Here is a 27,895-nt window from a genome sequence, read left to right as displayed (position 1 = left end):
TACTCTAGCAGATATCGATAGAAAATTAAGAATTGAAGGACTTCAAAGTAAAATATATAATACATTTTGGTTTATTTAAGAACAATTTATTGTGGCAACTTTTTTATACCCGTTTCCATCTTAATAATTTGATAATGTTATGAATCCGAACCGATAGCTTGGCCGATAGTTGTAATCGCTGCATGACTCATCTCTAACAAAAACACAAAACAAAACCTGCACAACAAATTGGTTGAATATTGCTAAAACTCGTCACATACACTGCCTTTTAAACGTTTATAATGTCCTATTTGACCAACTTCAACAGTGAGACTGCCAAGCAAATTCTTATGGACATTATACGCTGTGTCAATCAACCGGAAAACTCCAAGAAACTCTCAGAGGCGAAGGCTTCCGCTGGAAAGGAAATGATTCTCATGATGCAGCACGTAAATACCAAGCAAATCAGTACAAAAAACTAAATAATTAAACAATTTACTAAAATGTAGGTATTTCCGTTGGTGATGCAACTCCAACTGGAGGTCATTAAGGGTCATGGTTTTCCAGGGAATCGCGAGGGATTGGTCCAGTTCTCCCAGCTCATCAGGGAAATGGAGAGGGACGACATGGAAATCGTACGCCTGCGCAGTCAGATCCGCGCCATATACCTGCCTCCCATAGCTATAAATACCACCAATGACATCCTAATCTAAGCGGGTGGTATATCTCCCAAACAAGACTGTAATTTCCCCCCCGGGTTTGGGGATATTTTTACCCGTTACCCGTTAAAATTTTTTATTTTAAGCGACTTGCAATACTTGTAGCCCTTTTGCATTAAGAAACTAGTTAGTTCTCTGAAGTAAAGAGTTCTTTTAAATTTCGCTACCATTTATATTTAATATTCTATATTAGTTTTCAATTGCTTCGGAAAAAGAAGAGAATCTTAAAACACTTCCGAAATATAGAAAGCTGAAAAAGGCCACCCAAATAGACGTAAGCTTGATGTTCTTATAAAATGCATTTCTTTTGATAAATTTGTGATCTTTTGTGTATTTTTTGTTGATGTACAAATGTTTTTCTTGTTCTTGCTAACAATAAGTAACATGGCAAAGGTTGCTATAAACAATTAAGGATCTGTGCCGTTCCATCGTCAGCTTTTAGGATCTAGGATATGTCGATCAGTCACGGCGATAAATTAAACAGTTTTCTTTCGTACCTATATAATAAGTTCCTTAAGAGCTATACTTTTATGTACACGTCAAGTAGTGAGCTGCTTATCCAGCCTTCATCTTATAAACAAATAGGCGAGGATAACTAGTAACAATGTGAATTCCTAATGCGCGCTACCACCATTTGTGGTTCTGGCATTGTTGTTATTCCCGTTTTCGAGGTCTGAAGCCGTCAATTTAACCGGATAAATGGTTTTAATGTCGTTTCCGTTTAGTTTGTGCTGCAAATGCTGCAGTTGCTGAGCGAGATGTTCGTCCTCCGCCTGCGTAATGCTCTCAGCATCAATGGACATCGACATGGGTGAGTGGGGCGTCAGCGGAGTCACTGGATTGCTGACGCACAACTCCTCAATGGTGGAGTCACTGTTACTTGAGGGCGTCGAGGAGCGCGATCGCACTGGATACGAATCGTCCAATGGTAGGGCAAAGCCCTGGGTGATCATCAGATCGCCAATATTCAGTTCAGAGTTATCGGCTGGATCGAAGAGTTCCACTCCGGGCAGCGGGGTTCCCTCCTTGGCGGCGGAGCTTACAGCGGTTGTTGCCTGTGGACGCTCCTTGTAGGTCACCACTCGAGCAATCAGCTTCCTCCAGTGTGCCACTAAAAATGGTGGGTGGTTAATCATATAAATAATTAGCAGTAGTTGCTGAAATCATACCCTCTGTCAGCTCTTCGAATTTTGCGATTGAGGACTTTGGCCAGGTAATTGGCTCCGTCTGTATCGTCGACTTTACATTGGCCAAGAAGCATTCAACAGCTTGAAACCTAAAAGAGTGAAATATAAAATAATGTCCATTCAATCAGTGAAACTTCTTACCTGAGCGTGAGGAAATCAGTGCGCAGCTCGCAAATATCAGCTGGCGAAATATACTCGCTATCGCCATAGTCCACAAAGTAGAGATCAATCACCTGCTCCTTTGGATTGTACTGATTGGGCATAATGTCCACGATTTCGGCGCGATACCACTTCTCGTCGAACTTGAAGACGGCTGCAACAATCTGACCCACATACGGAGCAGTGAGCACGTGCTTGGCTCTGTTTTCAGCACTACTATAATAGGTGGTCATCTCCTGGACCATGCTATCGAGCTTCTTGGACTGCGGTCCGATAAGCTGCACCCAGAATTTAGTAGGCGAGGCCACGGCGGACACGTAAACCTCCATTGGCTTGCCCTCGCCCTTGGAGGCCATTAGCTTATCCCTGGGCTGAGTGTGAGAGCTAAGGGATGTCTGGGAGGAATACATGCTGGAGGACGCAATGCTGTTGGTGGGAGATCGACGGGGTTCGCGACGCTGTTCCACCTCCTCCATGGATCGCACGAGTTCCTCATCCTCCTCTATCTGATCATCAAGCATTTTTCGCGCTATGTTCACTTGCTTTTGATTGCCGATAATCGTAATCTTGGCCTTTCCATTCCGTCCATTCAAATCGATATTTAGTTTAGCCAGCGAACTGCTCCGGATCTCCTGGAGGAGCTCGCCACCGCGTCCATTTAGTTTGCTGGCCAGTCTCTGGGGCACCTGCAGCTCCACTTTCACTACGGGCGCACGCTCAATCTCCTTGATCAGCATGGCGCGAGCTGCCTTAACCGCATCGGGGACGCCGTTAATGTCGCAGAATTTGTGACCACTGTCTTTGTCCCTAGAGGAAGGAGAAGAAGACGATTCTTGTTAGTCAGGTTTAATTCCTGGGTCGATAATTTTCAAATCCAATTACCGTAATCTTATCTTGGCCAGGGTCTTTTCTTCAATCAGCTTGATATTGGATCCACCGCGTCCCATTATCAGGGGCACATGCTCGTTGTCCACGACGATTTTGAGGCACACTTCCTTCTGGGGCTTCTGTGCCTCCGCCTGTCCTCTAGTCCCGGGTGCCTGCCGTTGGTCACTTGCGTCTGCGTCCTCCTCGTCGTTGCGAGTCTTGAAGTAGGCATATAGCATGGCGCCCCCAAGGGAGCAGAGTCCAAAGCCCAGGAGTAGTTTGTAGGTGGGCGTGGCACCGAAAGGCGTGTTACGCAACATGCTGGCGAAGTTGTTGTGGGGGGAGGTGGGGGGTAGAACTGGGTGATTGGGGCAGCCTTTTTAAGTCTGCCTGTCGTTATTTTTGAAAACTGGAATAACATAATTCAAATGGTTAGACATTGGTTAACAGTACAAGCAATCAAATCCCACGGAAACAAATTAAAAATAAATAAAAAGCATTAAGAACTCTTTCCAAGGCCTCGTTCATATGTTAATATTGTTGCGTGTGCTGGGAAGCACAAAAATAGAACAAGTTCAAGACCATCTGATGTCCCTAGTCGACTGGTACGAGCATTAATGTCGTCTTATGGAATCAATAAAGTTCTATGGGTACGTAGTATCGATGTACACTCCCCCTTTTCTTATGTAATCCCATCAACCACTGGATATCAGTTTTGACAATGGCCAAAGACAACCGATTCTAGCCGCAAACAAACGTAATTTGGCATACAATGAATGGCGCGAATGACTTCATAATTGAAATTGCTTAGGTAAACAGTGCACGGAATAAATAGACAAGTGACGTTATTTCAATACACTAAGGCCACATAATTCAGCCACTTACAGCGATTTAATGCATTGTCGGGCGGATTTTCGCCATTAAAACTGCGAAATTTGGTGTCGATTGATGAATCGAACAATTTCCAGACAAACGAACAAATACTTTCGTGCTTTGAAGGGAAATTCAAGATTTGCTTTAAACACAAAAAAGCGCAACAACAAATTTTAATAAATGGAAAAACTCTACGGATTTTCCTCACACATAATACTTGCATATGTGTATCTATTATTCCACTTGTTGAGCCTCAATTAATCACGATATTTCCGCGCTTTGCACTGGTTCTTGGACAAGTTAAACGGGTTTATGCGCTCATCGGCGTTATCATACCGGTTTAACCTTTGGGCTCCAAGCATGAATGCACTTCCTACGATCAAAACCGCCTTTATCTCCAACTGATAAAACGAGTACCAATTATTTTTGGCCATTTGTAAACAAGCTACAAATACACAATGTAGTACTTTTTATCCACTGACCTTGATCGTGAATTTCTGTCTATGTTTGTTTATAGTTTTCTTAATAAGCTGTTGCTTTCTAGATAGTAAACAAGCGCTTAAGCTCAATGAAGCGTTTTATTTGTGAGCCACTCGCTGTTTGGTTTTCGCATTTTCATGTCTCGTTTTTCGTTCGAAAAGTCGTCAACTATATTATAGGGCTAGAAAATAAAAAAATTTAAATTATCGCGGACGAAACTTGATTTCGCCTCTACATCTCAGGCATAACTGAGGAGAACTTTTCCAATCAGACGGCCGGCGCTTGCAAGAATGCCTCATCAGCTGTTTTGCGATTGCAATCAATGCTCTCTTTCTCTCTCTCTCTCTGTTGTTTACTTTGCCGGTTGATTTGCAAATAGCGAATTGTGAGTTGTAGGAATTGGTAATTAACAGCGGTACTGGCACAAAGACAAATAATGCAAAGCAAACAACGCGTAAATTAACCAGCGGCCATATGTCTGATGGAAAATGAAGGAATAGAGGGTCACACACCGAGAGAAAAGCTGTGGCTGTAGCAGCGACACTCGCAACATATCTTTGAATGTTAATGCGTAGCTCATTCCGAAAATATCCAAGTCGTTTCTTTATTTAATTAATATTACTAGTAATTACAAAAATAAAAAGTAATTTCTGCCAATTTTCAGAATTTGCTTACTTTTATATAATATCTGTTTGTTTTATGGCTTTTGGGAATCTGCAACTTTCGTATAGTTATGGGTTATTAGTGTAGTTATATTTTTCTCAGTGTAAGAGAGCGCGGAGAGCGCAGAAGAGCGTAGTAGTGCTAAATATAGTGAAGTGACATAATGAACCGTTCGTTTCGTTTAAGTTGTGTTTGGGTTCCCCTCTTGATTTATAACCGATTTTTGAATGGTAACCAGAAGCTGAAGCATCAACCACTAAAGCCAGCTCCAAGTCTAGATATTCTGAAATATTTACCTTGTTGTTTATTGGGTTTTCGGACGCTCTATTTACCCGGTGAAACCCATTTAGAAAACGCTGCGTTTTCGATTTTCAAAGGGGTCACGCGGTGAAAATGCCTGAGATGCGTCGAATTTTGTTGGCAAAGTTTCAAAACTTTTTCGCACACGAATTTATTGTCTCGATTTCTAAATAAAGCCAGTTCAACCAGAAAACACTACGTCACCAAAGGTATTTAATAATCCGCAAAAAGCTATTTGGAGAGACCTTCTTTGATCTTCGCATCACAATAAAAATAAACTTTTAGCTGCGGCTTGAGTATACATATTTGCATTTCGGTTTTGTATGCGCTGCAGGCTTTAAACTTGGGAGTTCTTAATGGAAAACCCGTTTTTGGGCACTGCGATTAGACAAAAGCCTCAGGTGTAGACACCGAAAGAGTTGAAAAGGTCAGGTAACCGAATAATCTTTTTGTTCGTAGCTATCGTATCCAAATATTTAATCTGAAGTGCCAGCAAATTCCGAAGCACTCACATGCTAAATGAAATTTGTACCCCCACCCACAACTTACCGACTTTATATATGTATCTTGTGTATCGGCACTGTCTTTTGGTTTCTTCCACGCACTATATCTTGATTTGTTTGTTCTAGTGTTATCACATATTATTATTAAACCATTCACATAAGCCTTACGAGTGGAAGCACGATTTTCGGGGCTTTGACAACTACAGATTTACGTCAGAAAGCAACAAAAAATAATAATGCCGCACAAAAACGTGCGAGACGGTGTGACCGTTATGAATTCTAACAAGAATGCTGATGAATAGTAAGTGCAAGTGTTGCAAAACGCAAAACTATAACGCTTTTAAACTTTCAAACGAAAAGCGGCAAAATATCTATAGTCCTTTATTTGAATGTAAGTATAAAATGCAATTGAGCAGCTAAAAGCTGGTAGGTCATAAACACTAATGCTACGGGCACATCCCCTGTCTAAGTACAATGAACACTTCTGAGTTTGTTTAAGGCGCGCGCGTTTGGAACAAATCAACAACTTAATGCATATGCATATGGCCTGGGCGAGTAAGGGCTGTGGATAGGTGCTCCGGACAGCTAGGAAATGTCTCTCAACGTGTTCGGCTTGGTGCCGTCCATGTCGAAGCAGCGACAGTTGCACGACGACACGGGGCACTCTGAATTTTGCCTGAAAACGAAATGCGTACATTGGTCACAATTTAATTACAGATTGGAAGTCAAGAGACTTGGAACTCACTTGAACCACTGCATGATGTGCTCGGTGTGTCCGCCGTGGCGACAAGTCTGACACCAGGAGAACCACTTCGAGAAGGGCTTGGTCTGCCAGCCGGGTACGTCGGGCGTGGTGCTCGGCGTCTCCCCATTGCTCATGTTCACCATCGTGCCCATGTGCATCAGGCAGAGCGAGCAGCGCGGCAGTGGCTTTCGGCAGCTGGGGCAGGAGGAGAGCCGATTGGTGCTAGTGGTGGTGCTGCGTGGGCGCGGCTCGTCCAGCAAGGCATTGGACACAGACTTGCCGCAAAAGTTGCACGACAGGAATACAGTGCGGGACTTGCGGGAGGATGGGCGAATGCTCTCGATCTTGATGTCCAGCTCGGCCCGCTTCTCCCACAAACCCCAGCTATTGAGGTGATCCAAGTAGCTGGCGATCCAGTACTGGATGCGCTTGTCCACAAAGTGCTCTTGCCGGAAGTAGTTGATGGCCACCAGGGCTACCGTCTAAAAAAGGTCAATCGTATATGTAAATCCAAGTTACTCCGCATTTTTTGTTAGCCTAACTCACCTGCACATCGAAGCTGGTGTCCATGTAGGACTGCAGTATATTGATTCCATCCAGTGACTCTCCAGTGAGCAACAAGCCATTGAGATCGCCGCCATCTATGGCCGCCTGGATTTGCTGCGTCACATAGTCAGCCAGCTTGGTCTCCGACAAGTATTTGCAGGCGAAGGCCATGCGGTCTGATAGCGACACGCCTTCCTCTTTCAGCACTGCATCAAAATTGTCCTTCTCCATCGTTAGAAAGGAGAAGACAGCCCTTAAGTGTGGATCGTGTATCTGCATGTTGGCGCTGGATCGCTGATTCCGCCACGTGGAGCTACACCGATCTGCATTGAAACTGGACAAGGCGATGACGGTGATCCTGTACATGCTGGGATCCCTCATGTTGTCCGCCGCCGACGAAAGAATGTTGCAGGCATGGAAAATTTTCAAGTGGAACACGCAGATCATGGCTGCCCTGCTGTATTCCTTGTTTGCATATAACTGGTCTATGAAGCGATCCAGCTCCTGCTCAAAGGCCCAGCCGCAAAGTTGGAGGGCCAGGTCTCGCTGCTCACTCCTGCATAATGATTGGGGTTATTAAACGTTTAAGACCACAATTTCTGAACTTACCTGTAGCATATGAGCTTGTTGGAGTTGTTGATGCCCTCTGGCCACTGGAGCACCTGAGATTCGATGCGGGAGCTGGCCATCAAAGCCTCCGAGGTGTGTCCCAAATTGATGCCCAAAGTGGCCTTCAAGCCTGTCAGTCGATCCTCACTGTATACATTGTTTAAAGTGGACCACACATTGCGCAGATACGGTGTCAAATGGAGTTCTCCAAATCGCTTGTTATCGGGCTTAATGCCATAATCCTCTAGAGCGCGCTGACGCGTCTCGTCCACCAAATCCAGTTCAAAGAGCTCCGGTTCCAGCAGGTCCACATTGAATGGCGAACCAGGACTGCTGAAGTCCAGGGAACTCCCGCTATTTGTGCTGCAGCTGCTCGTGGGCTGCTGCTGAGTGGGCGTGGCCGCAGTGGAAGTCGGTGAGGCGGGTGTGTAGAGCGGACGCTGCATAAGAAGTGGCAACTTCCGGCGATTGCTGTGCGCCGTGTGCAAGGTGGCTGGCAGGCGAAAATCCAGGATGTTCAACGCATCTGCCAAGAGCAGAGCTCGCTCGAAATCTCTCGAATGCCACGACAGGCAATTTACAAACGCAAACTTTCCACTGTGCTGATACTTAGCCGGAAAGGGGCTTATCTGCCGTTTTACATGATAGATCTCGCCGGAATTGTCCGTGTCCACACTGCGGATGTCGTAGAGAGTGATGTAGGAGGAATCCCGTTGCAGGGAGGAGAGCAGGCTTGTCCTGGTTGGACACCAAGCGATCTGCAAATGGTTCTTCGAGGACTGAATCTGCCTGAGAGGGCTCTTGATATTTCGCGGATCCCACAGAGTGATCACCGAGTCCACATAGCTGCAGAGATAATTGCCATTGGGGGACACTGAAAGTCCTTGCACTGTCTTTGTTTGAATGCTTTGGCAGGTGGCGTTGCTCTCTGCGAAAGGGATGTATAGTTATCATCAGCAATAGAGCCATTAAGTAATACTACACAGATGCATTCATTACGTATGTAGTTGATGTGTACTCACGCCTCAGATCGAACAGCTTGATCATCTTCTGGCTCATCCCCGCAATGACTGTGCGATGATTTCGATCCCAGCATATGGAGTTGGCCGACTCGCCGACGCCAAAGAAGTTGGCCGTCTCCTTGGGAACACCACGCTCGATGTCCCAGATGGTGATGCAGGTGTCATTCCGATGGCGATCGTGTCCAATGGCCAGGATATTGGCATCCAGCTCGTTCCAGGCGAGGCAGGTGCACATGCGCTGCTGGCGCGGAGCTGCGAGATGAGAACAACCATTAAATGCAGCTAAGAAACGGCGTTGTTGGCCACCCACTGTACTCCCAGCTGCTGTCGTAGGTGTCCCGGAAGTTGCAAATCCCGACTTTGCCATCCGCCAGACCCACTGCAATGATGGGCTGGTCACTGTGATAGGAGGCGGCCACGCAGCGGGCATATTGATAGCGCGACTCGTTGGCGAGGTAGTTCACGGATATATAAGGCAGGCGACCTGCAAAGTGGCGGTTAAGTAAACTGAAATTATCCTTTAGGGAAAACCTCACTTTTCTGGCTGTGGTCATCTTTGCGGCGCACCTCGTACAAATGGATTTCCTGGCCCCAGGATACGAATTTGTCGGGAAAGTGTGGAAACCAGCTCAGTCCGTGTGTATTGCCGCTCATCGTGGCCGATTTTCCATCGATATGAAAAACCAATTTTCACTACAGACTAAATTGCGTCGCGTTATCAGTTTGCAAAAACAAAAACGTGAGATAAACACTGCACTACGTAGCAAGAAGAAGAAGCACACACACACTAGCCGGTCGAACAGCTGTTGCCGTATGCTAGCCAACACTGGCCCATTTCGATAATTCATTTTATCGATAAGCTGGTAGGTGGTTTTGTTTTTCTTTTTTTTTTAGAAAGCAAACGTGTTTAATATTTACAACTCCCACTTAAAATGCTGCCCAAAACACCAAAACCTGCGATTTGGAAATTCATCAAAGGAAGTGCCAAAACACTGTTTGTCCTCGAGGCAGTTTGCTTTGCAGCCAGCTACGGCGTTTATTATCGCATGAACACGAATCGAGGTGCGTGGATATTTATATAATTATTTTGATTGTTAATAATAATCCGCTTCTAGAGTTTCGCCAGCACATCCACGAGAATTATCCCTTCGTTTTGGACTATTACTATAAAATCGGTGAAATCGTGGGAGACAGCACAGTCCGACAGGCGGATGCGAGTTATTGGAGTGCTTTAAAGAAAAGCGACTAGAAGAGACCGCTTCCAAAATGCTTAGTAATCCCTATTTTAAGTCCGTTTTGTGGCTGATTGGCTTCGGAGGAATGGGCTACGGTTTAATGCTGCTAACCGAGCCGAACGTCGAGAAAATAGAGCGCATCAAAGCCTCCGTTTCAAGAACCAAACTGAGTGAAGATGACCAGCGAAAGGCACTGTTTATGAAGAAGCTGCACGAGGCGTCCACCACCAGTGCCCCAATCTACAGGTCATCGGCAGATAAATAGGATAGTTAGGAAGCTTTATTGTCAGCAATTTATCAATTTGTTATTCTTTTTAAATATAAATGTTAAGCATTTAATCCGATCATTAATTGGTAAGGTTCGGTCATTCTGTTGAGGAAAATTTGTGTCTTACAAGGAAGTAAAATGCGAAAAGCGGCTAAAATTACTAATTTGTTAATATTCCACTGATTTTAAACGTTTACAGAGCTCCAAACACTTATGTTACTTTTAACATGATCTGCTAAGAATCTTGACCACCCCTACCTTTAGTGTTCGAAAACGTCCGATTCTTGACAAAGCGAATCTAATCTTAGCGCAATTGCATTTAAATGGTAATTTAATTGCCGTTATTGACAGATTTTAAGGTAACAATGACGCACACCATGTCCGCGGGGGATGTGCCCTTGGTGTCGATGGCCAAGATCCCGCCGGCCATCCAGTTCGAGGCCACAAAGGACTTCCACTCGCACACCCAGCAGAAGGATTTGGATGAAGCTTTCCTCGGCAACGAGCGGCGTCCGTGGGTTCGGCAGAAGGCTCACAAGGACACTCGTCGCGAGAGGGAGATCCTCAACGGACTGCTGTCCTCCACCAGCGTGGAATCGGACTACGCCAGCAGCTGTGTGGACAAACTCATTGCCGAGAACATTAGCTACCGGGATTTGGCCTCTCTCACCGACGAGGATTTAAAACTCTTCGGGTTCAAGTCGGAAAAGGAACGACAACAGCTCCTAGAGATGTTCAACAAGATGCCCAACCAGAATCCCAGCTACGAATACATTTGCACCCATCCAGAGGCCAAAACCTATAACAATGAGATCCTGGGCAATGCTAGCAATCACCTAATGTCCCTGCGTGCCTCCTTGGCAGTCACCAACTACAAGCTGCAGGTCTCCACTCCCGAGGACGTCGTGGTGGGCGACAAACGATATGCCAGCTGCTTTGCCCAGGAAACTCTGAAGAGCATAAAGCAGATCACCGAGGAGATTGCCCAGGATCTCAGGAAAATCGAAGCCAATGCCCAGAACGCAAGGAGCCAGAAAAAAACTCAGGCTAACGAGAGCCACAAGAAGGTGAATACTGCGCGTAATAGGGGTTTTATTTATTTACTTTCATTTTATAATAATTTGCATTACAGAAGAAGTGGAGTCTGCCCACCATTTTATACTTCACCACTCTGGCTGTGGGATTTTCGTGCGCCTGGTTCTGGTGGTGGACCAAGTTCCGCAGCGCTCCCCGATTGGAGCGGATCTCCGTTCAGACTTAAAACATACGCACAACAAAGCATTTAATAGTTGCATTCCCATTTTCTCATAGAACCTAAGTTTGTAGAATTTACGTATTCCTTGGCTAAGCTTTTGCATAATCTCAAATTGTAATGAAGTTTTACTGCCCAACATGAACATTTGATAGAAACAAAGTGTTGCATTAACAAGTTAAAAATTTGTTTAATTTATCGTCTTAAACTGACTTCTTCGGCAAGGAGAAGAAATCCCAGACGGACATACGAATCCACGTGCTCGGGAAATTCCCATAAGGTTGTGTACGCAATGAGCTGGCTTCTTTCGGTCGAGTGGGCAATGTTTTCTTTAAAGAAGGGACACATGATTAGATTCAAGATAATAAAAAAAATACATTTGAGAAATAAAGCTGTGGCGTATAGTTCCTACCGGCAACTTCCTTTTTGACCAGAGCCTCCTCTTCATATCTTTCGGAAAGTTCCTTCGCGAACACCACGAATTGTGGCAACTTCCAGGACCTGTAGAATATCGTCTCCGCTGCAGATCCCGGTAGTTTACATATAGCCCTCAATTGTCTTAGGAGCTCCTTTGTATTATTTGCGATATCCCCGAAAATGGAGGCTATGATGGCCAACTTGTTGCAGGGCAGGAGTAGATCGTCCGGGTAAGCGGAGTTGCCTTCATCCTGGCTTTTCTCCAGGCACTTGGTCTTCTTGGCCTCGATAGTATAGCAAATGGAGGTGCCCCTCTGTTGGGCCAGCTGCCATTTGGCGTAGTTGTCCTGGAGTTGTTTAACTATGGTCTCCAACCTCGTTTTGCAGGTGGCCAAATTCGCGTCGTGACTTGTGGGCGACTGCAGGCGCTGGCTGTCCAAATCTGCGCATGATTTACATAAATTATAAGCTTTTTTTTATTGTAGATGACTTACAGCGAACTGGTGTCAGGGATGCATTTATATTGGGCTCAATGGCTTTTTGCGGCGTTTTATTTGCTTTGGTCATTTTGTAAACAATGTTGTTTACTTCAGCCAGTGTCTGCACAACTACATCGTTGAACATATGTTAGTTTAGTTTAAGCGTTTATCAACACTCATTGTTCATAACATCGATAAGACTATGTTCAAAATGGTTACTCATTGAATAATAACTATATAAATGTAAATTTTAACATTTCAAATTTATTACTCACTTGTTTGGTGTTTTCCATAGCTTAAATGCAAAGCGCAGCTGAAAGCAATTGCATTAGTACACAAAATTGAAAAGCTTATCATCGATATATTTTGAAATCAATGTTCACACACCACATTTAGAAATAAGTAAAGCTCGACAAAAGTGCCGGTAATTGTCTGTAGAAATCCTTCATTTTCCTTTGAATTTTCAATCAGAACACAGCTTAAGCCAAATTCGGAAAAATGTTGACCTGGACGCCACTAGAATCTAATCCCGAGGTAAACACTTAACCAGTAAAGGGTTTTTTTTAAAGCAGTTCCAGTTTTTGCAAATTCATGGTTTCTTTGTGCCAAAATGTCGGCTTCCTTTGGGTAATAAAGTGAAAAGACGCCATTAAATTTTCCCATTCCCACTTTTCCAGGTCTTGACCAAGTACATACATAAATTGGGCGTGTCGCCAGCCTGGTCGGTAACTGACGTCATCGGACTGGAAGAGGACACCTTGGAGTGGATTCCGCGTCCCGTAAAGGCGTTCATTTTGCTCTTCCCGTGCAGCGAAACCGTGGGTTTACCTTGAACTCCCTTCTTATCTGATTACCCTGGATAAATAGGTTCCATTTTCAGTATGAGAAGCACCGCGCCGAGGAGCACGAACGGATCAAGGAGGTGCAGGAGCAGCATCCCAACGATCTCTTCTATATGCGCCAGTTCACCCACAACGCTTGTGGCACCGTCGCCTTGATCCACAGCGTGGCCAACAATAAGGAGTGGGTCCTTCAACCATTTTTTATTAAAACTCAGCTTAACTTCCTTTTGCCTCCAGAGTTGACATCGACAGCGGAGTACTGAAGAACTTCCTGGATAAGACAGCTTCCTTGTCCCCGGAGGAACGCGGAAAGGCCCTGGAGAGCGACAAGGAGTTCACCGCCGATCATCAGGCCTTGGCTCAAGAGGGCCAGACCAATGCCGCCGATCACGAGACGGTGATTCACCACTTCATCGCTTTGGTGAACAAGGAGGGTACTCTGTATGAGCTGGATGGGCGCAAGTCCTTCCCGATCAAGCACGGACAGACTTCGGAGGAGACTTTTGTAAAGGATGCGGCCAAGGTATGCAAGGAGTTCATGGCTCGCGATCCCAACGAGGTGCGCTTCACCGTTTTGGCCCTGACTGCGGCACAAAATTAGGCTGGAACTAATCCCCTAAACTCAGAACCACCAAGATCCAAGATCTACCAGAGCATACATTTATATATCCACCATATTTTGAATCTGGCTGCAAAGGCGAACGAAGCCCCGCCTTTCAGCCGGCCAATAGTTTACGCATATTTATTTCGCATTGAGCCAAAGCCGCAAATGTATTGGGAACACCATGATTGTTATTAAAGAGTGCACTCTAGCTTGATGCTAAGCTTATACTGAATACCACAGGGCTTTTACTTATGGGCGTACAACGAAATTAATTATATCTATATATATTGGCGCTTAGAACTTTGAAAATAAGCTTGGCTGTTACGCATTTCAAACTGCCCCTTTGTCCACCACCTCTGTGCCAACAGCTGATAACGATGTGGCCTGCAGTGCGCATGCCCTGCTCGTGCTCCACGTAAACGTGTAAACCTGGTCTTTTTTCAGCACTAAGCACTCAAAACTCATTCCCCGTGAAGCGGAGCTATTGCCTGGAATTTCAAGCGCTGGATAGGAATATATCAGAGCTATCTTATCGACAGAAACCCTCCAAGAGTGCCGTCCAACGAGTTGATGCCGAGGAGCAGCAGTGGAGCTAGTGGGCAGCAGTTAAGAGCCGGACTTTCTGGCCAGGATGAAGCTGCTCAAGGAACTGATGCGAGTGGCCACCCAACACAGAGCCTTCTACTGCTATGTGCTGCTCAGCGTCTGGATATTCCTTCTAATAGCGGGTAAGTGAAAAAGATACATCCATAGCAATTATGGCTAAAAATATATCTGTACCCAATTAAAGTTTATATAAACCTATAAAACGTTTCTTAAATTGGCCCAATTAGTTAATGGTTGTCAAGACACACACAAATAAGAAACTATTTCGTATCTCCCTAAGCAATTAGCTAATCCTAGCCTTTGATAATCCCTTCCAGGAATGTATCGCTACATGGGCAATGTTGAGTCGACCGCAGGTGGTGGCTCAGTTTTCGGACCCAGTTCGTCCGGCACCGTCAGTTCCTTGGGCGGCGATAGCTCGGCATCTTCCACTGCCCATCGGTTCGCCAAGTACAGGGAACGCTGTGCTCCGTTGGCTCAGCTGCAGCGTTTGGATGATGGCGGCATCTTGGAGGGTTGGAAGCTTCAGGGAGTGCTCCTGGTCATCAGGCACGGGGATCGAGGACCCATATCCCATGTCCGCAGTGCTGGCATCAACTGCGGCGTGGGTGGTGGCTCAGATAGCCTGGTCAACAAGTGGGTACTTCATTAGCGGAAAAGAGTAATCATTCCTCACGCGTTTTATCTGGAATCTTTATCAGGTATCGCAGCTTTTTGTACAACTCGAGTAGCTCCGCTTCGGGATCGAATCACATGTACTGGAACAAGGTGGGGCCGTTCCATGGGTTTCCACTGCTGCCGGCCTCAGAACGTGGTTGTCCACTGGGGCAGCTCACCTACAAGTGAGTGAATGGCCAGAATGCAATTCCACTATTAATCACACGCCTCACTGTTCATTCGCCAGGGGAATATCGCAGCTGCTCCACGTAGGCGACATCATGCACCAGGTGTATGCTCATCCGCTGGGTCTGCTGCTCAAACCGAATCCGAACCGTGCTTCAGTGGAAACGACGCCACACACGCTTCTGAATTCGGATGAGGTGGTGGTCTTTACCACTCGCTATCGGCGCACCTTCCAGTCCGCCTTGGCCATGTTGTTCACCCTGCTGCCGGCGGACAAGTGGCTGGCCTTGAATGTCCGGGAATCGCACAGCATGGCTTTCTGCTTCGGGGAGTGCAGCTGTCCTCAGTCGGCGCTGCTGCGGAAACGTTTGGAGGCCATGGGGGACAAGCAGCTGCTGAAACGTGGCGATGTCCTGGATGTGATGCAGTGGATCGGAGGCACCATACTGCAGCACACGCCGAACGGCATTAGTAATCCCTTCGAGGTGGTGGATGCCCTTCTGACGGTGCTATGCCACGACGCCGCCTTGCCATGTCGCAGGAAAAAACCGGCTTCCACTCCAAAGCCCCTCAGAAAGAACTCCAATCAGGAGCTGGTGGATGTGATTAACATAGATCAGGATGAAACAGCTGCCAATTTGTTGCAGGTAAATAACCCAAGCGCTCCTACCATGTTGAAGGTTTCACTCTCTCTTGTATCCAGGAGGCACAAACGCAGGTGGAGCCCGACTCCCCCGAGGTAGAAAATGGGAATCCCTCCATGCAGGCGGATGAAGCTCAAGAGGGCTGTGTCGAAGCCAGCCACGTGGACACCCTGATGTCCTTTGCGGACGAGCTGTCGCAACGCTCCGCTGGCCACTCGTACTACAAGCTATCCGGATTGCTGCGATCCTACGGAATGATCCGTCACATAGTGAGCTACATGCTAAAGATGATCTCTGGCGACAGGACGAAGTTTGTCCTGTACTCTGGACACGACTGCACCATGCAGTATCTGACAGCTGCCCTCGGAATCATCACCAGCCAGGGCCAAACCATAGCCTATGCCTCCAGACTAGCATTTGAAGTGTACCGGAGCGAAGCGCACACGGACTACTACTTCCGGGTGGTGTACAATGGTAGGGATGTCACCCAACAGATCGACTTTTGCGAGGGCGGCAAAAGCCTGCGGGTCACCAGGGATTCCAGAGGCAACAAAGCCGATCTCTGCCCCATTGAGAACATAATTCGCTTCCTGCACGAGGATTACTTCAGTCCGCTGAACGCCACCAATTTTAAAGAAGCTTGTGGGGCTGTGAATCCCCCAAAAACTGGGGAGTTTTAGCAGCCCGCGAGGTGATAAGTAGGAGATCCCATTTTCAAACTGTGATAAGTAGTTAAGATGTCCAGGCTTATCCCAAACTGGAAACGACCGCTTTTTAGCGATGTTATCTTAGTTGGAATTTAGTTAATGCATTCAACTTGTTGATCCACAAATCGAAAACGATACATATCAATGGAGCACTTGTTAGATTATAAGAACCTCTTTCTAAAAATCTCGCGTTTGAGGAAAATGAAAGAAATGAAACTTGAAGTCGCAAACATATCAGCTTTTTGAGGTTTATTATAAAAAATCCTAGAAAATACCCTTCCGCGATTTTTAGCATTAATCAAATATTTTAGGAAACATATCAAACAAAAGAAACTCTTGGAAAATGCGAATGTTTAATTCTTGATTACATACCGTAAGAAAAACAAATTTTCATAAACATATAAAGAATTAGCAAATAATAAATTTAAAAATGTCCACAAATTGGCTGGCACTTATTTAAGAACTTATATACATACAATTATAATATGAATCTCGAAACAACACTAAAAACTGAAACGCAAACATATCAAGCCCAAAGTAATATTTTTAAGAGATACATTTAAATGTGGATACTACAGAAGTTTTGAATTGAAATAAATGTTCTCGAATTTTAATCTTATTGTCGCTCTGAGTGGTTGCGTATGGAATCTCTTCAATCTCTTTCATATAATATGTTTTTTATATTTTGGTATATTAGAAAACTGGGATACATATACATACGTCATTAATTTTAGTTTGTACACATTTCCACAAACCAAATATTTACGATATATTTTCTTTTAAGTTCGTTTTATGTGACTGCCGATTTTTCACGGCCACAATTTGGACGTTTTTTAAATTTATAGCGATATACCAATGTTTTATTTATGGAACCACAGCTAAGTGGTAAACTTAAAGCTTCTATTGTGACATTTTTTCACCAGCATTAATAAAAATCACATCAAACTAGGCGCTCCATGGAAGCGGTAAGTAAGAACGCGTTTGTTTAAATCACTTTTTACAAACCCATTGTCTGTGCGATAATTGAATTTGTTGGCCAAATATTTGCCAGTGATTTACTGATCTAATTGGCGTCTAGAAGCGGTTATAGCTGGCAACATTTTATTTGACTCATTAATGCTTCGCACGCTTTAGCGACTGCGAAAGTGTGTTTATAACCACACCATAGTCCTTCTATAGTGTTTCCCATCCCAGATAACATATCTAAGATAACCGAAATTTCGGCAATCTCAGCTTCATTGGGCACTTCACCTAATTTAGATGGCATTTTCCCAGAAGAGACCAGCCAGCATGGACACCTTCAGATTCGGCACGGTTGACTACACCGTCTTCATGGGCGGCACCATACTATCCATTGCCATAGGACTGTACTTCGGTTGGATAAAGTGAGTAGTATCCAAATTGGCAAAACAAATTGTATCTGTTAAATGCGCCACAGGAAGACCAAGAAGACGGTGGAGCCCGAGACGTCGTCGGCTTCAGATTCCCCGGAAATAACCATGCCGAATTTCGGATCAAAGAAGATGAACGAGTATCTGATGGGTTCGGGCAATCTGAAGGTTTTCCCAGTCGCCATGAGCCTGATAGCCAGGTGAGACAATCGGCTACATTGCAAATATCATTCCTCCTGTTTAGTTTCATTTCGGGCGTTGCTATACTGGGTACTCCTGCAGAGATCTACAACTATGGCACGCAATATTTCCTGATTATCGTAGCAATTTCCATCCAAGGATTAGTGGTAGCCTACGTCTACATGCCCGTGTTTTCCGCTCTCCAAGTGCGATCATCTTATGAGGTAGATATGCTAGTCTATAGTATATATATTATATATTTTTAACGAACTTTCGTCTAGTACTTGGGAATGCGCTTTCACCCGATCATACGGAACATAGTATCCATAATGTTTGTTATCGAAGTGGTAAGTTGCACTCATCCGTAAATCGTACAGAAGAATTAATGCCAAATTTCAGCTACTCTATACGCCTTTTGTGGTCTATGTACCGGCCCTCGCTTTGAACCAGGGTAAGAACTATTCGATCGACTCTCGAAAGACGCAACTTGAACTTTTTTTTGACCACAGCTTCCGGCCTAGATATTCACATGATAGAGCTGGTGACCATTGTGGTGTGCGTCATATACACCCTATTGGTAAGATGTTCCCTCAAATTCGGAGTAGTTTTTTTTAACATTTTTCCCTTGATTCAACTGCAGGGCGGCCTAAAGGCGGTGGTGCATACGGATATCTGGCAGGTGGCGATCATGTTTGTCTCCGTTCTGGTTGTGGCCATTCTTGCCACTTGCAACATCACCGACATGGGTGAATTCTTCGAAAGTCTAGCGGCCGGAGGACGACTCATAATTGGCAACACCGATCCCTCGCCATTTGTGCGTAACACGGTGTGGAGCGTGCTGATCGGTGGCAGTTTCTACTGGACCTCCATTGCGGCAGTGCACCAGACCATGGTGCATCGGTATATGTCGTTGCCCAACCTGCGGATGGTCAGGTTTTCCATTGCCTACTTTGTCGTGGGAGCGGTCATCTTTTACACCGTTCTCAGCTTCTTGGGACTGCTCATCTATCACATGTACAAGGACTGTGATCCGTTGAGCGCAGGACACATCATGGTGGGTGACTTGAACTGCATTTCAATGCCATAATACATTTACATAATTTTCGATCTGCGCAGAATAACGATCAGCTGGTGCCTCTCTTTGTGGTCCAGAGTGTCGGTCACATCTATGGAATGCCCGGGCTTTTCATAGCCGGTCTTTTTGGAGCTGGCCTGAGTTCGCTTTCCGTGGCCTTCAACTCCACATCCTTGGTCATCCTACAGGACATAGTCCGCGGCTGTTTCAAGATGCAGCCGGGCGAAAGAACATCCACGATTATCGTTAAGTCCACCATCGTTATCATGGGCGTTGTGATATTTGGTTCGGTCATTCTGCTGGAGAAAGTGAACGGCATCCTGAGCATCTGCATGTCCCTGGTGTCCATCGCAACTAGTTCCACCTTCGGAATGTTCACCCTAGGAATGCTGGTCCCCTGGGCGAACACAGTGGGCACCTTGGTGGGCGGAATCGCGTCCTTTTCCTTGACCGCCTGGATAACTTTCGGCACGCAGATTGCGGCGGCATCCGGACAACTGCTTACCCATAAGCTTCCTATGTCACTCGAAGGCTGCCCCGGCAATGTGACTGCTCCCGAAGATGTTGGGGTGGACGAGGAGCAGGTGTTCCCACTGTACCGACTCTCATTCCAGTGGATAAACCCCATCGGAGTGCTTACGGTCGTCATTGTGGGCTCCCTGGTCTCACTGGTGACCAGACCCACGGATATTAAGAGTCTCCATTCCGATTTGATATCTCCAGTGATTCACAGGTGATACTTAAGTGCTAGGACACAAATATTAAGATATAATATTTAATAATATAATGTAAATCTCTTCATTTCAGATTCCTTCCAAAAGAATGCTTTAAACAACGCAATCTCCATAAAAATGCGGGCAACGATATATCCACTATCACTTAAAATTAATTGTAATATTGTTTATTAATGTAATGTAATGTTTTCCTGCATTTGATAAGTTATATTAAATTAAAGTAACGACCAACATTTTGGAAATATTTGTTAAAATACCTTTAGAAGTATTTAATGTTAGAATACTCAAAATTCTCACATTGGATTTCCCCAACTTATCAGTTTGCATCTGTCTGCAACTGAGAAGAGAGCACTGCACTTGCATTGCACTTATTGGACCCCCTCTCGCACACACACAGACACAAAAGCGCATCAGCAGAGGGGCAACAAAAGCAAGAGTGATAAAGCAAACGAGAGCAAAGACCGCGCCAAAGGCGAAAAAAGCAGCGCAATCGAGGGGAGTGCTGTGGAGTCATTGTACTCCGTGTGCGCGACGGTGGGGGGTGGAGCGGGAGGGCTTCCAGGGTGGGGAGAACCAGAGCGCAAGTATGCCGCATACACAAGCACACACACAAACACTCGAACAGCCAGCAAAGCAGGCGAAGTGAGGAGCAAGAGAGGGGGCGTCGCGCAATGAGCGCGTGTACCGTACTGAGAACAGCGTAATGTAAAATCGTCGCTCTCCCCGAAACTGCGAGCCTGTTGGCATTCAGTACATTTTGTTACTTTTGTGCACGCAGCTCTCGGCCGAAGATGGGAAAAGCAACAAAAGTGAAGCAGGAGCGCGCATTTGCAAGGGGAATTTACGTGGCTCGCAGGAGAAGGTGGAGTTGTAGTTGTAATGTGGGGGCCCTGGCTTACTCCTTCGACGGCTTCTATACAATTCCTCCTCTCGTAAGGCCAACCCCCTTACGAGATCCTGTAAACAGCAGCAGCGTACATATGTGTCGTAATGGACCCTAGGGGCAATCTTCGCTCGCATGGTGCATGGTTGTGTTACATTGGGAAAAGGAGCCCAGATTTCGCAGCCAAGCGATGCACTTGCCAAGCGAAAAAAATCACAGTCGGCGCGAGCGAGCGAGTGAGAGAGAGACATACGAGAAAGGGGGGCGGAGCAGGTGCTCCCACCGATGTGCGATGAGATTTTTGCACGAATCTCCGATTCATGTTAGTGCAACGCACACCACTGCATGTACGTGCACCAATACGCGTGCAGCGGCGAATGCTCCTCTGCGTTTCTGCACGCCGCTGAGTGCGCCTTCGTCTTCTGGGCTGTTTTCGTGTTTTGGCGAGTGGGGGCACAGTTCGCAGCCTGCACTCACTTGGTGGGCAGTTTCGATCCGCAACCGATTCCGCTGCACTTGCACATGCACTTGCTGTGCATCAACCCCCCTTCCGCCGACTTCCTTGCCTTTTTTGCCTGACCCCCCTATTGTCGTCTCTGTCACGCTCAACTGCAGTTACATGTGTAGTGAGAGAGGCAGAGAGAGGGGTCTTGCACTCGCACAGTGGGACGGACATGGGTAAGCTGGTGTGCTTGTTTACTATGCATGGTAAATAGTGGAATCTTTTTATGAATTCAATTTAATTTAGTTACTTTGTAGAAAGTGTTTTTTTTTTTTAATATGAATTTTAAATGCATTCACCAATTTCTAGTGATCATTTGATCCCACTGTGCCAAGGCAGTCGCAAAAATGCATTGCTCTTTTGCTCTTTGCTTCTCCTCGCTCGGCCGCATTGAAAAAAGCAACAACACACACGCACACCAACACAGAACTGGGGCAGTGACTGCAGTGCGAGAGGGAGACGGCGATGGGGAGCCTCCTTCTATACCTCTCTCCCTCGCTCTCGGCCTGTGCATTTTTATTTCGTTACACAAGCATTTCATTTCGAGCAGAGGAGCCGCTTCTGCATCGGTGCTGCGCCTCTGTTACAAAATATTGACGAAGAAAAATCATACAACGTTTTTTTTTCAAACTTTTTCTCTCAACCATTTTTCATTGGTGCAGCGCCAGCGAAATATGAGTTTAATCCCGAGTTTCGAAGCGAGGGGCTATTCTATTGCGGGGCAGAGTGTCGACTTCTATGCGCGGTGGAGTTTTCCGTTTTGGGGAAAAACTATGCACAGGATTTTTCCTAGGCGCCCGAGTAGATGCAACCAGTTGGAGTTGCACACACACACAGGTGGGTTGCCCAGTTGCAACCGCAAATCGGGCGCTGCATTCGTGGCAAGGGGGGAAGGGATCGTCTAACAGAAAAGCAAACACGAAAGAGTTTTCCCAAGCACTCGGATCTAGGCTCGTCGAACTAGGCTTCGTTTTTCTTGTGTTTTTTTTCCATTTATTTCTGTTGCTCTTCGGCTGGCAGATGGCTGAACGTCGGGAGATGCACTCGCTGCACTCGTTGCACTCGATGCACTTTTCAAATGGGCGAGCGCAGGGGCACACAGTTTTCCATCCGCAGCCACAGCCAGCAACAACAGCCAAAGGGGGCGGCGATAGGAGCCCTAGGCACCACCCCCTGCCCCCCATCGCCACCGCCCCATCCTCACGATTCTTGCACTCTCGTGCTCTCACACCCAAAGACCACAAACACAGAGAGCCGCTCTACACGAAGAAAAACTAATGTGTCGCGGGGATCAATTGGATTAAATTCATAGCATTTGGGAATCAGAGTTGGGTATAGAATTTTCTATGGGAGAAAATAAATTCTACATATTGAAAACACTTTATTTCATATTATATTAACTTTACAATTCTTACACCCGAGAATCTAGTAAAGTGACATAGCACTAGCGTTTTCTTTCGGTGCAAGTGCCTATTTACATTTCTAATTTATTTTGTGAATAGATAAATATTAGACCGGGAGTAGACTACCTACTGTCGTAAAGTCTCTGTCTTTGGTACAAAGGTTGACTTGCAAATATGAAACAATTAAACAAAACCTTCAATGCTCATATAATGCTAATATGTTTTAAACGCAATTTCATGAGTACTAAAATTTTTCTTTCCGTGCAGCCAGGGAGGGCGGGCGGTTTGGAGGGGCAGATAAGTGCAGCTACGTGCACATAGAAGAAATTGCACGCCGTACGAACACGATGACGTTGGCGTAATTGCAGCCGCAGTGCAGCTGCCAAAGGGGCACAATCGTGAGGAGGGGAGGAGGAGTAACTGAAGCATTGAGCTGACTTGGCAACAGTGAATTAAAGTTTCAGCAATAAAACATAGTTCCCAACAAAACCGAGAATGAATACACTGAGCACACAATGTGGTTATAAGTGAAGCACTACCCCACATTATAAATAACAATATTAGAATTACATCAAATAAACGCTGAGAAGGCAAATACTATAAATATCACATATACTACTACCTTATAAGTAGAATGGCATATCCTACAGCTACTGCCCGTTCCTGTACTCCATATCCAAATCCAAATCTACCCACCTTTTGGCGCTCTTTCTTCTGAGCCCAGAAGAACGAGCGAAGAAGAGCGAAGAACGCGAGCGGAAAGATTCGAATTGGAATGAGAGGGTGCAATGCACTGACCGCGAGTACATTGGCCTCACTCACACAGCGACAGTCTAGACGGGGTAGAGTGCGACCTTCTGGGGCCTATCGCTGTCTCGCTCGCAGCGTTGCGACGTTTTTTGCCGTTACGTGTTACGTCATCCGCTTGGCGAGCTCTGATCGCCTGTTCCATTAACATCGCATGACGCAAACTCCACCGAAAACGTACATTTCGAAACCACACCGAGTGCACATGGAACCGCGTGTGGATCCCTCGGCGCAGCTACGTGGAGCCTCCCCGCTTTCCGGGGGCATGTGCTGCTCAACAGCGGTTGGGCATAGAAAATCATTAGAAGTTACCCAAGAGCTACCAAGTTGTCATAGAAATAGCAAAAGTCTGGCCGACAACTTGGTGGTTGCCCGCCCAGCTGGGGAACTGGCATCTGGCAGCTAGCAACTGGGAAACTTGGAAACTGGCAACTGGCAACGGGCAACTGGGAAACTGGAACCGAGCTCGAGGGGTCTCGTGTGGAGCCGGGGATTGGGTTTCAGGTTTGTGGCTCCAGTGCGGGATTGGGATTGGTTTCTTCTGGCTGGAGCAGCGAACCACTGCTAACATCGATTGGGTGGCCGTGTGGCTGTAAGAATTAACATAACAAGGCCCACTCCTCCTGCTGAGCACCCCGCATTTTCCATTTTCGCGTTATAATTTCAAAATTTTTATAGCGCAGTTTCTTGGAGCCTGTTCGTTTATATTTTAAACACACAAACGTCGCGCTTCCCACAGAAGCGGCCCAAAATGCCCGGCCACTTGGGTTTCCTAGCCGCTTTTCGAGGCCGTGGCACGCCTTCTAAAATTATAATTTATTATTATTATATCTCGTTTGCCTAATTACACCAGGAAAACAGAAGTGGCCCAGCACTCCAGCAACGGCGGTGCAGAGCCGCCGCAGTTCGCGACGTGCATTCAAAACCGCTGCGGAGGCAACAGGCCACCATCCTCATCCAGACCATGGCCAGAATGGCAGATACAGTGAGCGGTCCAGACCCACTTCCAGTACCACATCGATCGCTCACTGGGAGAAAAGTCGAGTGCTCTCCCTGAGACTCGCGAAGGATTTCTAGCGATAAGGATATCCTCAAACGTAGTACAAATCCACTGAAGAATTAATTAGAATCCTTGTTCTAGATAAGCACCTTTTGTAATATGGTAGACAACTGTGGAGCTTGGTAGTAAAAACATTGATTTTTCTCAGTGCATCTCCACAACAATCCGTGGCATTCGCTGTTTCCCGATTTCTGCGCTTTCGTTTTCGCCTTGTTGGGGCAAAAAATCGAAAAAGATGGCTACTAGCAGGGCGGGCTAACAGAAACCATAGCAGAGCGGACCAGAGGCGCCCGCCCAATTGGGGAGCACGCGGTCCACCTCAAAAGTTGGGGAAGATGCCACAACTCTCGCTCGCCGAAGAACTGTTGGGTGCTGTTAGATAGGGACGGCGGTACTATGTATTTAAGGGGCTCCACTCATCGAGACCTTCTCAAGGTCCCGCTCTCCAATCAGGGGGCCTCCACAGTTTTAGTCGCGGCGCACACACGCCGACATGGGGAAGTCTTGACTATCGTAGCAGGCGATCAGAAATCGCCACACGGGTTGCAGGTGGCTGGTGGCAGGTGGGGCGGTGGTTTGCGTACTTTTGTGGGGCGTGTGCGGGGAAATCCGATTGCGATTGCCAGGCATTCCAATTGTGTACTCGTGTTTGTTTGCCGTATCAGTAAAATGAGCTGCCGTCTCTTTCCGCCTCCATCTGCCCTCTCACTCACTCCATCCGCTGTTTCGCCCGCGTGTTACGTCACGCTAGAGCGTCGGTGGTTCCGTAAGGGGAATGCCGGGTCATCGACTACGTGTGCTCAAGTTTTTGGGGACTCGTAAAGCTCCAAAAACTGGGGGTCTTTGGAAATATATGGGTACTATAGGTGTCACATATATGGAATTAATAAAAGCAAGAATAAAGAATTAATAATGAATATATGTATATATAATAAAAATCTATCAACTATAAGATTTCGTTATATGTTAGATATTCAGAATCCAAAGGATCAAGGATCTGTTGTAGCAGAAAGTCTTCTACCTTGCAATCAAAGTGCGTCCCCAACATTAACAAACAAGCCCCAATTTGTGATTATTTCCCCCTCTAGTCAAACACCCACAGCCCAAATCAATATTCTCCAGCTCACAGCCAAAGTTGACACAATCCACCTGGCCAACAGGTGCGGCAGCAAGACAATTGGTCTCCAAAAAAGAGGCCACCCCCAACTGGAAGCCCCATTTGGAGGAGCTCTGGGTGTCTGGGTATCTGGGTATTCCGCACCGTCTGCTGGGGGGCGTCGCCAAAAGGATACTTTCATTTCGTGCCCGGCGAGAGAGTGCAAACAATTTTTAGTGAAATTTTCGAATAGGCGAACAGCAAGCTCCCTTTTTTTGCGAGGGGTTTTTGGTTCCGATTCCGATTCTGCCGACGACGACACTTGATGATGATGATACTGCTCGCTCGTACACACACCCGTATTTGGTTTGTTGTGTGTGTTTGTGGTGTGTTACGTTTTTTATGCCGCCTCTTTTTTGTTTTTGTTCATGCGCACACGGAAAAGGTTCTAAATGATGACGGGAGCGCCAGCCAGAACGGCCACAACAACCACAACAACCACTACTTAGAACGATAAAACAAACACAGCAACAAACAGGAGAAGCAACCACAACTTGGAGCACACACACGCACACCACTGCTAAATCTGCTACAGCAAGCAAAAACAAGGTGGGTGGTGTGCGAAGGAGAGGTGGTAAGCGGGCGGTGGGTCGGGCTGCTTGTCTCGCTCGCACTCTCACGACATTGACTTTGAAACACATTTGACAGCCGCAGGCAGAAGAAGAACAAGAAGAACTCGTGATCGCGATCACGACTAAAACGCCGAAGAAGCAACAACAAGATAAGCTACATGCAGACCAAAGCTATAAACAACAGCAATGTGTTCACTTCCCATCAGTGGTGAGAATTTTGGTTATAAAATAAGTACTTACTGTAATTTTAGTATATAATGAATAACGCTGTTGTCACAACTATAGGCAAATCCAAATATATCCAAATTAAAATTTATAAAAAAGCTAGACATATTTGTAAGCTGTACGATAGCTATTTTCCCGCTGACTGAGCGGCATCACTGATTGCCCAATCGTGTGCTCCCGCCAGGTAATTAGCATTTCTGTCTGCCTCTCTGTCGCACGCACAAGCAACATGACAAGCCAATTCACCACGCCAGAGCGAGCGCAAAGGTAAACGAACTGTTTCCCCCTCCCCCGTTCCAACACACAACTCACACATGTGCTCGCTCGTTTCTTTGTGTGGGTAGGCATATTTCAATGCCAAGGTGACGACCTCGTCGCAGTAGCTCGCTCTCGTTCACTCGCCGACTGCCCGCCGGTCGTCTCGCTCGCTCTTGCGGCTCTGAGATCGACCTGCTGCACTTGCTGCTCTACTGTTACCGTTAAAACTTAAACTTAAAACAGTTCAAACATTTTTTACAACACAAAAATCGCGGCCAGAGGAGCGCGAACCTCGACGTATCCACCATTATCGCACTGAATGCCATTCAATCCACTCGGCAAACTCACTCGCACCTGCCACGCCCCGAAAAAGTGGGGGCGGAGGATACGAGTACGACTACGAGTACGAGTGAGTGAATAGTGTGAATGCCGTATATTCGTAGCGGTTTTGTGAATTTTGTGACGGGCCAGCAGGATTTCGAGTTGGTTGCTCGCGGCTGTCGTGCGGGCACGAAAGGGACGAATATATGCCGCAATGTTTGCTCAGTGCTCGCGCTCCCTCTGCTGAAGGCGCTGCGCGCCTGTTAACTGTTTTAGTTAAAGAGCAATCCATTTTGTTTTGCCCCACGAAAAGGAGTAGCGCCAATGTTCTGTCCCCATCGCAATCGCACACGCCATATCGTCGTCTCAGCTGGCACGCGGCGAAGTCGCGGGCCACTGGACGCGAGAAAGAGTGCGAAAAAGGCAGCAGATGCAGTCGTGGAGATTCTTTTGGGGGCAGCACCATGTATTAAGGGGCTATCGTGATTAGTTCCCCTTGCACCTGTTTAAGTACCAAATTTAAAGCTTTGTTTCCCTAAGAATAATATTTATTAGTTTGCACTTAAGCTTAAAGCGCACTTGCACAAAAGCTTAGGTACAATTTTCAGCCATCTTCCTAAGGGCTCTGCAAATCCATAGCTTATTTTTAAAGCTTGGAGTAGGAAAAAGAATTGCTTGCCATTCTTTTTAATCATTCCTGCTTTTATTTTGCTTCAAAATATGTGTGCATTCGCATATCTGACATCCCCTGCCAAAAAATGCTTAATATTCTTGAGGAA

At 46.2% G+C, this 27,895-nt stretch overlaps 10 protein-coding genes across 15 annotated transcripts; 7 read left to right on the top strand and 3 right to left on the bottom strand.

The window, feature by feature from the left end:
* The first annotated feature begins 182 nt into the window (after positions 1–182).
* On the top strand, positions 183–1,013 carry LOC122611770 (protein C10). The gene is made up of 2 exons (XM_043785072.1): positions 183–428; positions 489–1,013. The coding sequence occupies exons 1-2, from the start codon at positions 282–284 to the stop codon at positions 690–692; spliced, it is 351 nt and encodes a 116-aa protein (XP_043641007.1). The 5' UTR covers positions 183–281; the 3' UTR covers positions 693–1,013.
* Positions 979–5,972, bottom strand: LOC122611769 (tudor and KH domain-containing protein homolog). 4 transcript variants are annotated; one of them, XR_006325551.1, is made up of 6 exons: positions 3,797–3,935; positions 2,927–3,320; positions 2,027–2,851; positions 1,868–1,974; positions 1,196–1,809; positions 979–1,143 (listed from the first exon to the last, which is right to left on the bottom strand). XR_006325551.1 is itself a non-coding variant. In XM_043785069.1 (5 exons), exons 2-5 carry the CDS (start codon positions 3,229–3,231, stop codon positions 1,313–1,315), a joined length of 1,734 nt encoding a protein of 577 aa, XP_043641004.1. In that variant the 5' UTR covers positions 3,232–3,320; positions 5,777–5,972; the 3' UTR covers positions 979–1,312. The 4 variants fall into 4 exon arrangements, 3 of the variants coding, with proteins under 3 accessions (XP_043641004.1, XP_043641005.1, XP_043641003.1); XM_043785069.1 differs by lacking the exon at positions 3,797–3,935 and adding an exon at positions 5,777–5,972 and having other exon boundaries at positions 979–1,809; XM_043785070.1 differs by lacking the exon at positions 3,797–3,935 and adding an exon at positions 4,267–4,470 and having other exon boundaries at positions 979–1,809.
* A 126-nt stretch (positions 5,973–6,098) lies between these two features.
* Positions 6,099–9,444, bottom strand: LOC122611768 (GATOR complex protein MIOS). Its single transcript, XM_043785067.1, has 7 exons — positions 9,189–9,444; positions 8,963–9,136; positions 8,653–8,904; positions 7,631–8,558; positions 7,022–7,577; positions 6,476–6,957; positions 6,099–6,406 (listed from the first exon to the last, which is right to left on the bottom strand). Exons 1-7 carry the CDS (start codon positions 9,304–9,306, stop codon positions 6,316–6,318), a joined length of 2,601 nt encoding a protein of 866 aa, XP_043641002.1. The 5' UTR covers positions 9,307–9,444; the 3' UTR covers positions 6,099–6,315.
* An 84-nt stretch (positions 9,445–9,528) lies between these two features.
* On the top strand, positions 9,529–9,909 carry LOC122611771 (protein CEBPZOS). Its single transcript, XM_043785073.1, has 2 exons — positions 9,529–9,714; positions 9,768–9,909. The coding sequence occupies exons 1-2, from the start codon at positions 9,585–9,587 to the stop codon at positions 9,899–9,901; spliced, it is 264 nt and encodes an 87-aa protein (XP_043641008.1). The 5' UTR covers positions 9,529–9,584; the 3' UTR covers positions 9,902–9,909.
* Positions 9,910–9,918: 9 nt separating this feature from the next.
* Positions 9,919–10,225, top strand: LOC122611772. Its single transcript, XM_043785074.1, has one exon. The coding sequence runs from the start codon at positions 9,919–9,921 to the stop codon at positions 10,150–10,152; it is 234 nt and encodes a 77-aa protein (XP_043641009.1). The 3' UTR covers positions 10,153–10,225.
* Positions 10,226–10,415: 190 nt separating this feature from the next.
* Positions 10,416–11,592, top strand: LOC122611764. Of its 2 annotated transcripts, none has more exons than XM_043785064.1 (2): positions 10,416–11,222; positions 11,291–11,592. In XM_043785064.1, the coding sequence occupies exons 1-2, from the start codon at positions 10,521–10,523 to the stop codon at positions 11,414–11,416; spliced, it is 828 nt and encodes a 275-aa protein (XP_043640999.1). In that variant the 5' UTR covers positions 10,416–10,520; the 3' UTR covers positions 11,417–11,592. The 2 variants fall into 2 exon arrangements, with proteins under 2 accessions (XP_043640999.1, XP_043640998.1); XM_043785063.1 differs by having other exon boundaries at positions 10,419–11,222; positions 11,288–11,592.
* On the bottom strand, positions 11,578–12,406 carry LOC122611765 (cyclin-dependent kinase 2-interacting protein). The gene is made up of 3 exons (XM_043785065.1): positions 12,319–12,406; positions 11,820–12,266; positions 11,578–11,736 (listed from the first exon to the last, which is right to left on the bottom strand). The coding sequence occupies exons 1-3, from the start codon at positions 12,389–12,391 to the stop codon at positions 11,603–11,605; spliced, it is 654 nt and encodes a 217-aa protein (XP_043641000.1). The 5' UTR covers positions 12,392–12,406; the 3' UTR covers positions 11,578–11,602.
* Positions 12,407–12,678: 272 nt separating this feature from the next.
* On the top strand, positions 12,679–13,981 carry LOC122611766 (ubiquitin carboxyl-terminal hydrolase). The gene is made up of 4 exons (XM_043785066.1): positions 12,679–12,837; positions 12,981–13,121; positions 13,184–13,326; positions 13,383–13,981. Exons 1-4 carry the CDS (start codon positions 12,802–12,804, stop codon positions 13,744–13,746), a joined length of 684 nt encoding a protein of 227 aa, XP_043641001.1. The 5' UTR covers positions 12,679–12,801; the 3' UTR covers positions 13,747–13,981.
* A 150-nt stretch (positions 13,982–14,131) lies between these two features.
* On the top strand, positions 14,132–17,163 carry LOC122612843 (2-phosphoxylose phosphatase 1). Its single transcript, XM_043786702.1, has 5 exons — positions 14,132–14,477; positions 14,673–14,991; positions 15,057–15,197; positions 15,260–15,845; positions 15,902–17,163. Exons 1-5 carry the CDS (start codon positions 14,381–14,383, stop codon positions 16,520–16,522), a joined length of 1,764 nt encoding a protein of 587 aa, XP_043642637.1. The 5' UTR covers positions 14,132–14,380; the 3' UTR covers positions 16,523–17,163.
* A 362-nt stretch (positions 17,164–17,525) lies between these two features.
* Positions 17,526–20,103, top strand: LOC122612852 (sodium-coupled monocarboxylate transporter 1). 2 transcript variants are annotated; one of them, XM_043786722.1, is made up of 9 exons: positions 17,526–17,934; positions 17,988–18,140; positions 18,185–18,344; positions 18,402–18,467; positions 18,520–18,571; positions 18,630–18,697; positions 18,761–19,174; positions 19,237–19,928; positions 20,003–20,103. In XM_043786722.1, exons 1-9 carry the CDS (start codon positions 17,810–17,812, stop codon positions 20,076–20,078), a joined length of 1,806 nt encoding a protein of 601 aa, XP_043642657.1. In that variant the 5' UTR covers positions 17,526–17,809; the 3' UTR covers positions 20,079–20,103. The 2 variants fall into 2 exon arrangements, with proteins under 2 accessions (XP_043642657.1, XP_043642649.1); XM_043786714.1 differs by having other exon boundaries at positions 17,526–18,140.
* Positions 20,104–27,895: the final 7,792 nt, after the last annotated feature.

This window comes from Drosophila teissieri, chromosome 2L (assembly GCF_016746235.2).
Source record: "Drosophila teissieri strain GT53w chromosome 2L, Prin_Dtei_1.1, whole genome shotgun sequence".
Taxonomy (NCBI): domain Eukaryota; kingdom Metazoa; phylum Arthropoda; class Insecta; order Diptera; family Drosophilidae; genus Drosophila; species Drosophila teissieri.
This window is presented reverse-complemented; position numbering and strand designations above follow the sequence as displayed.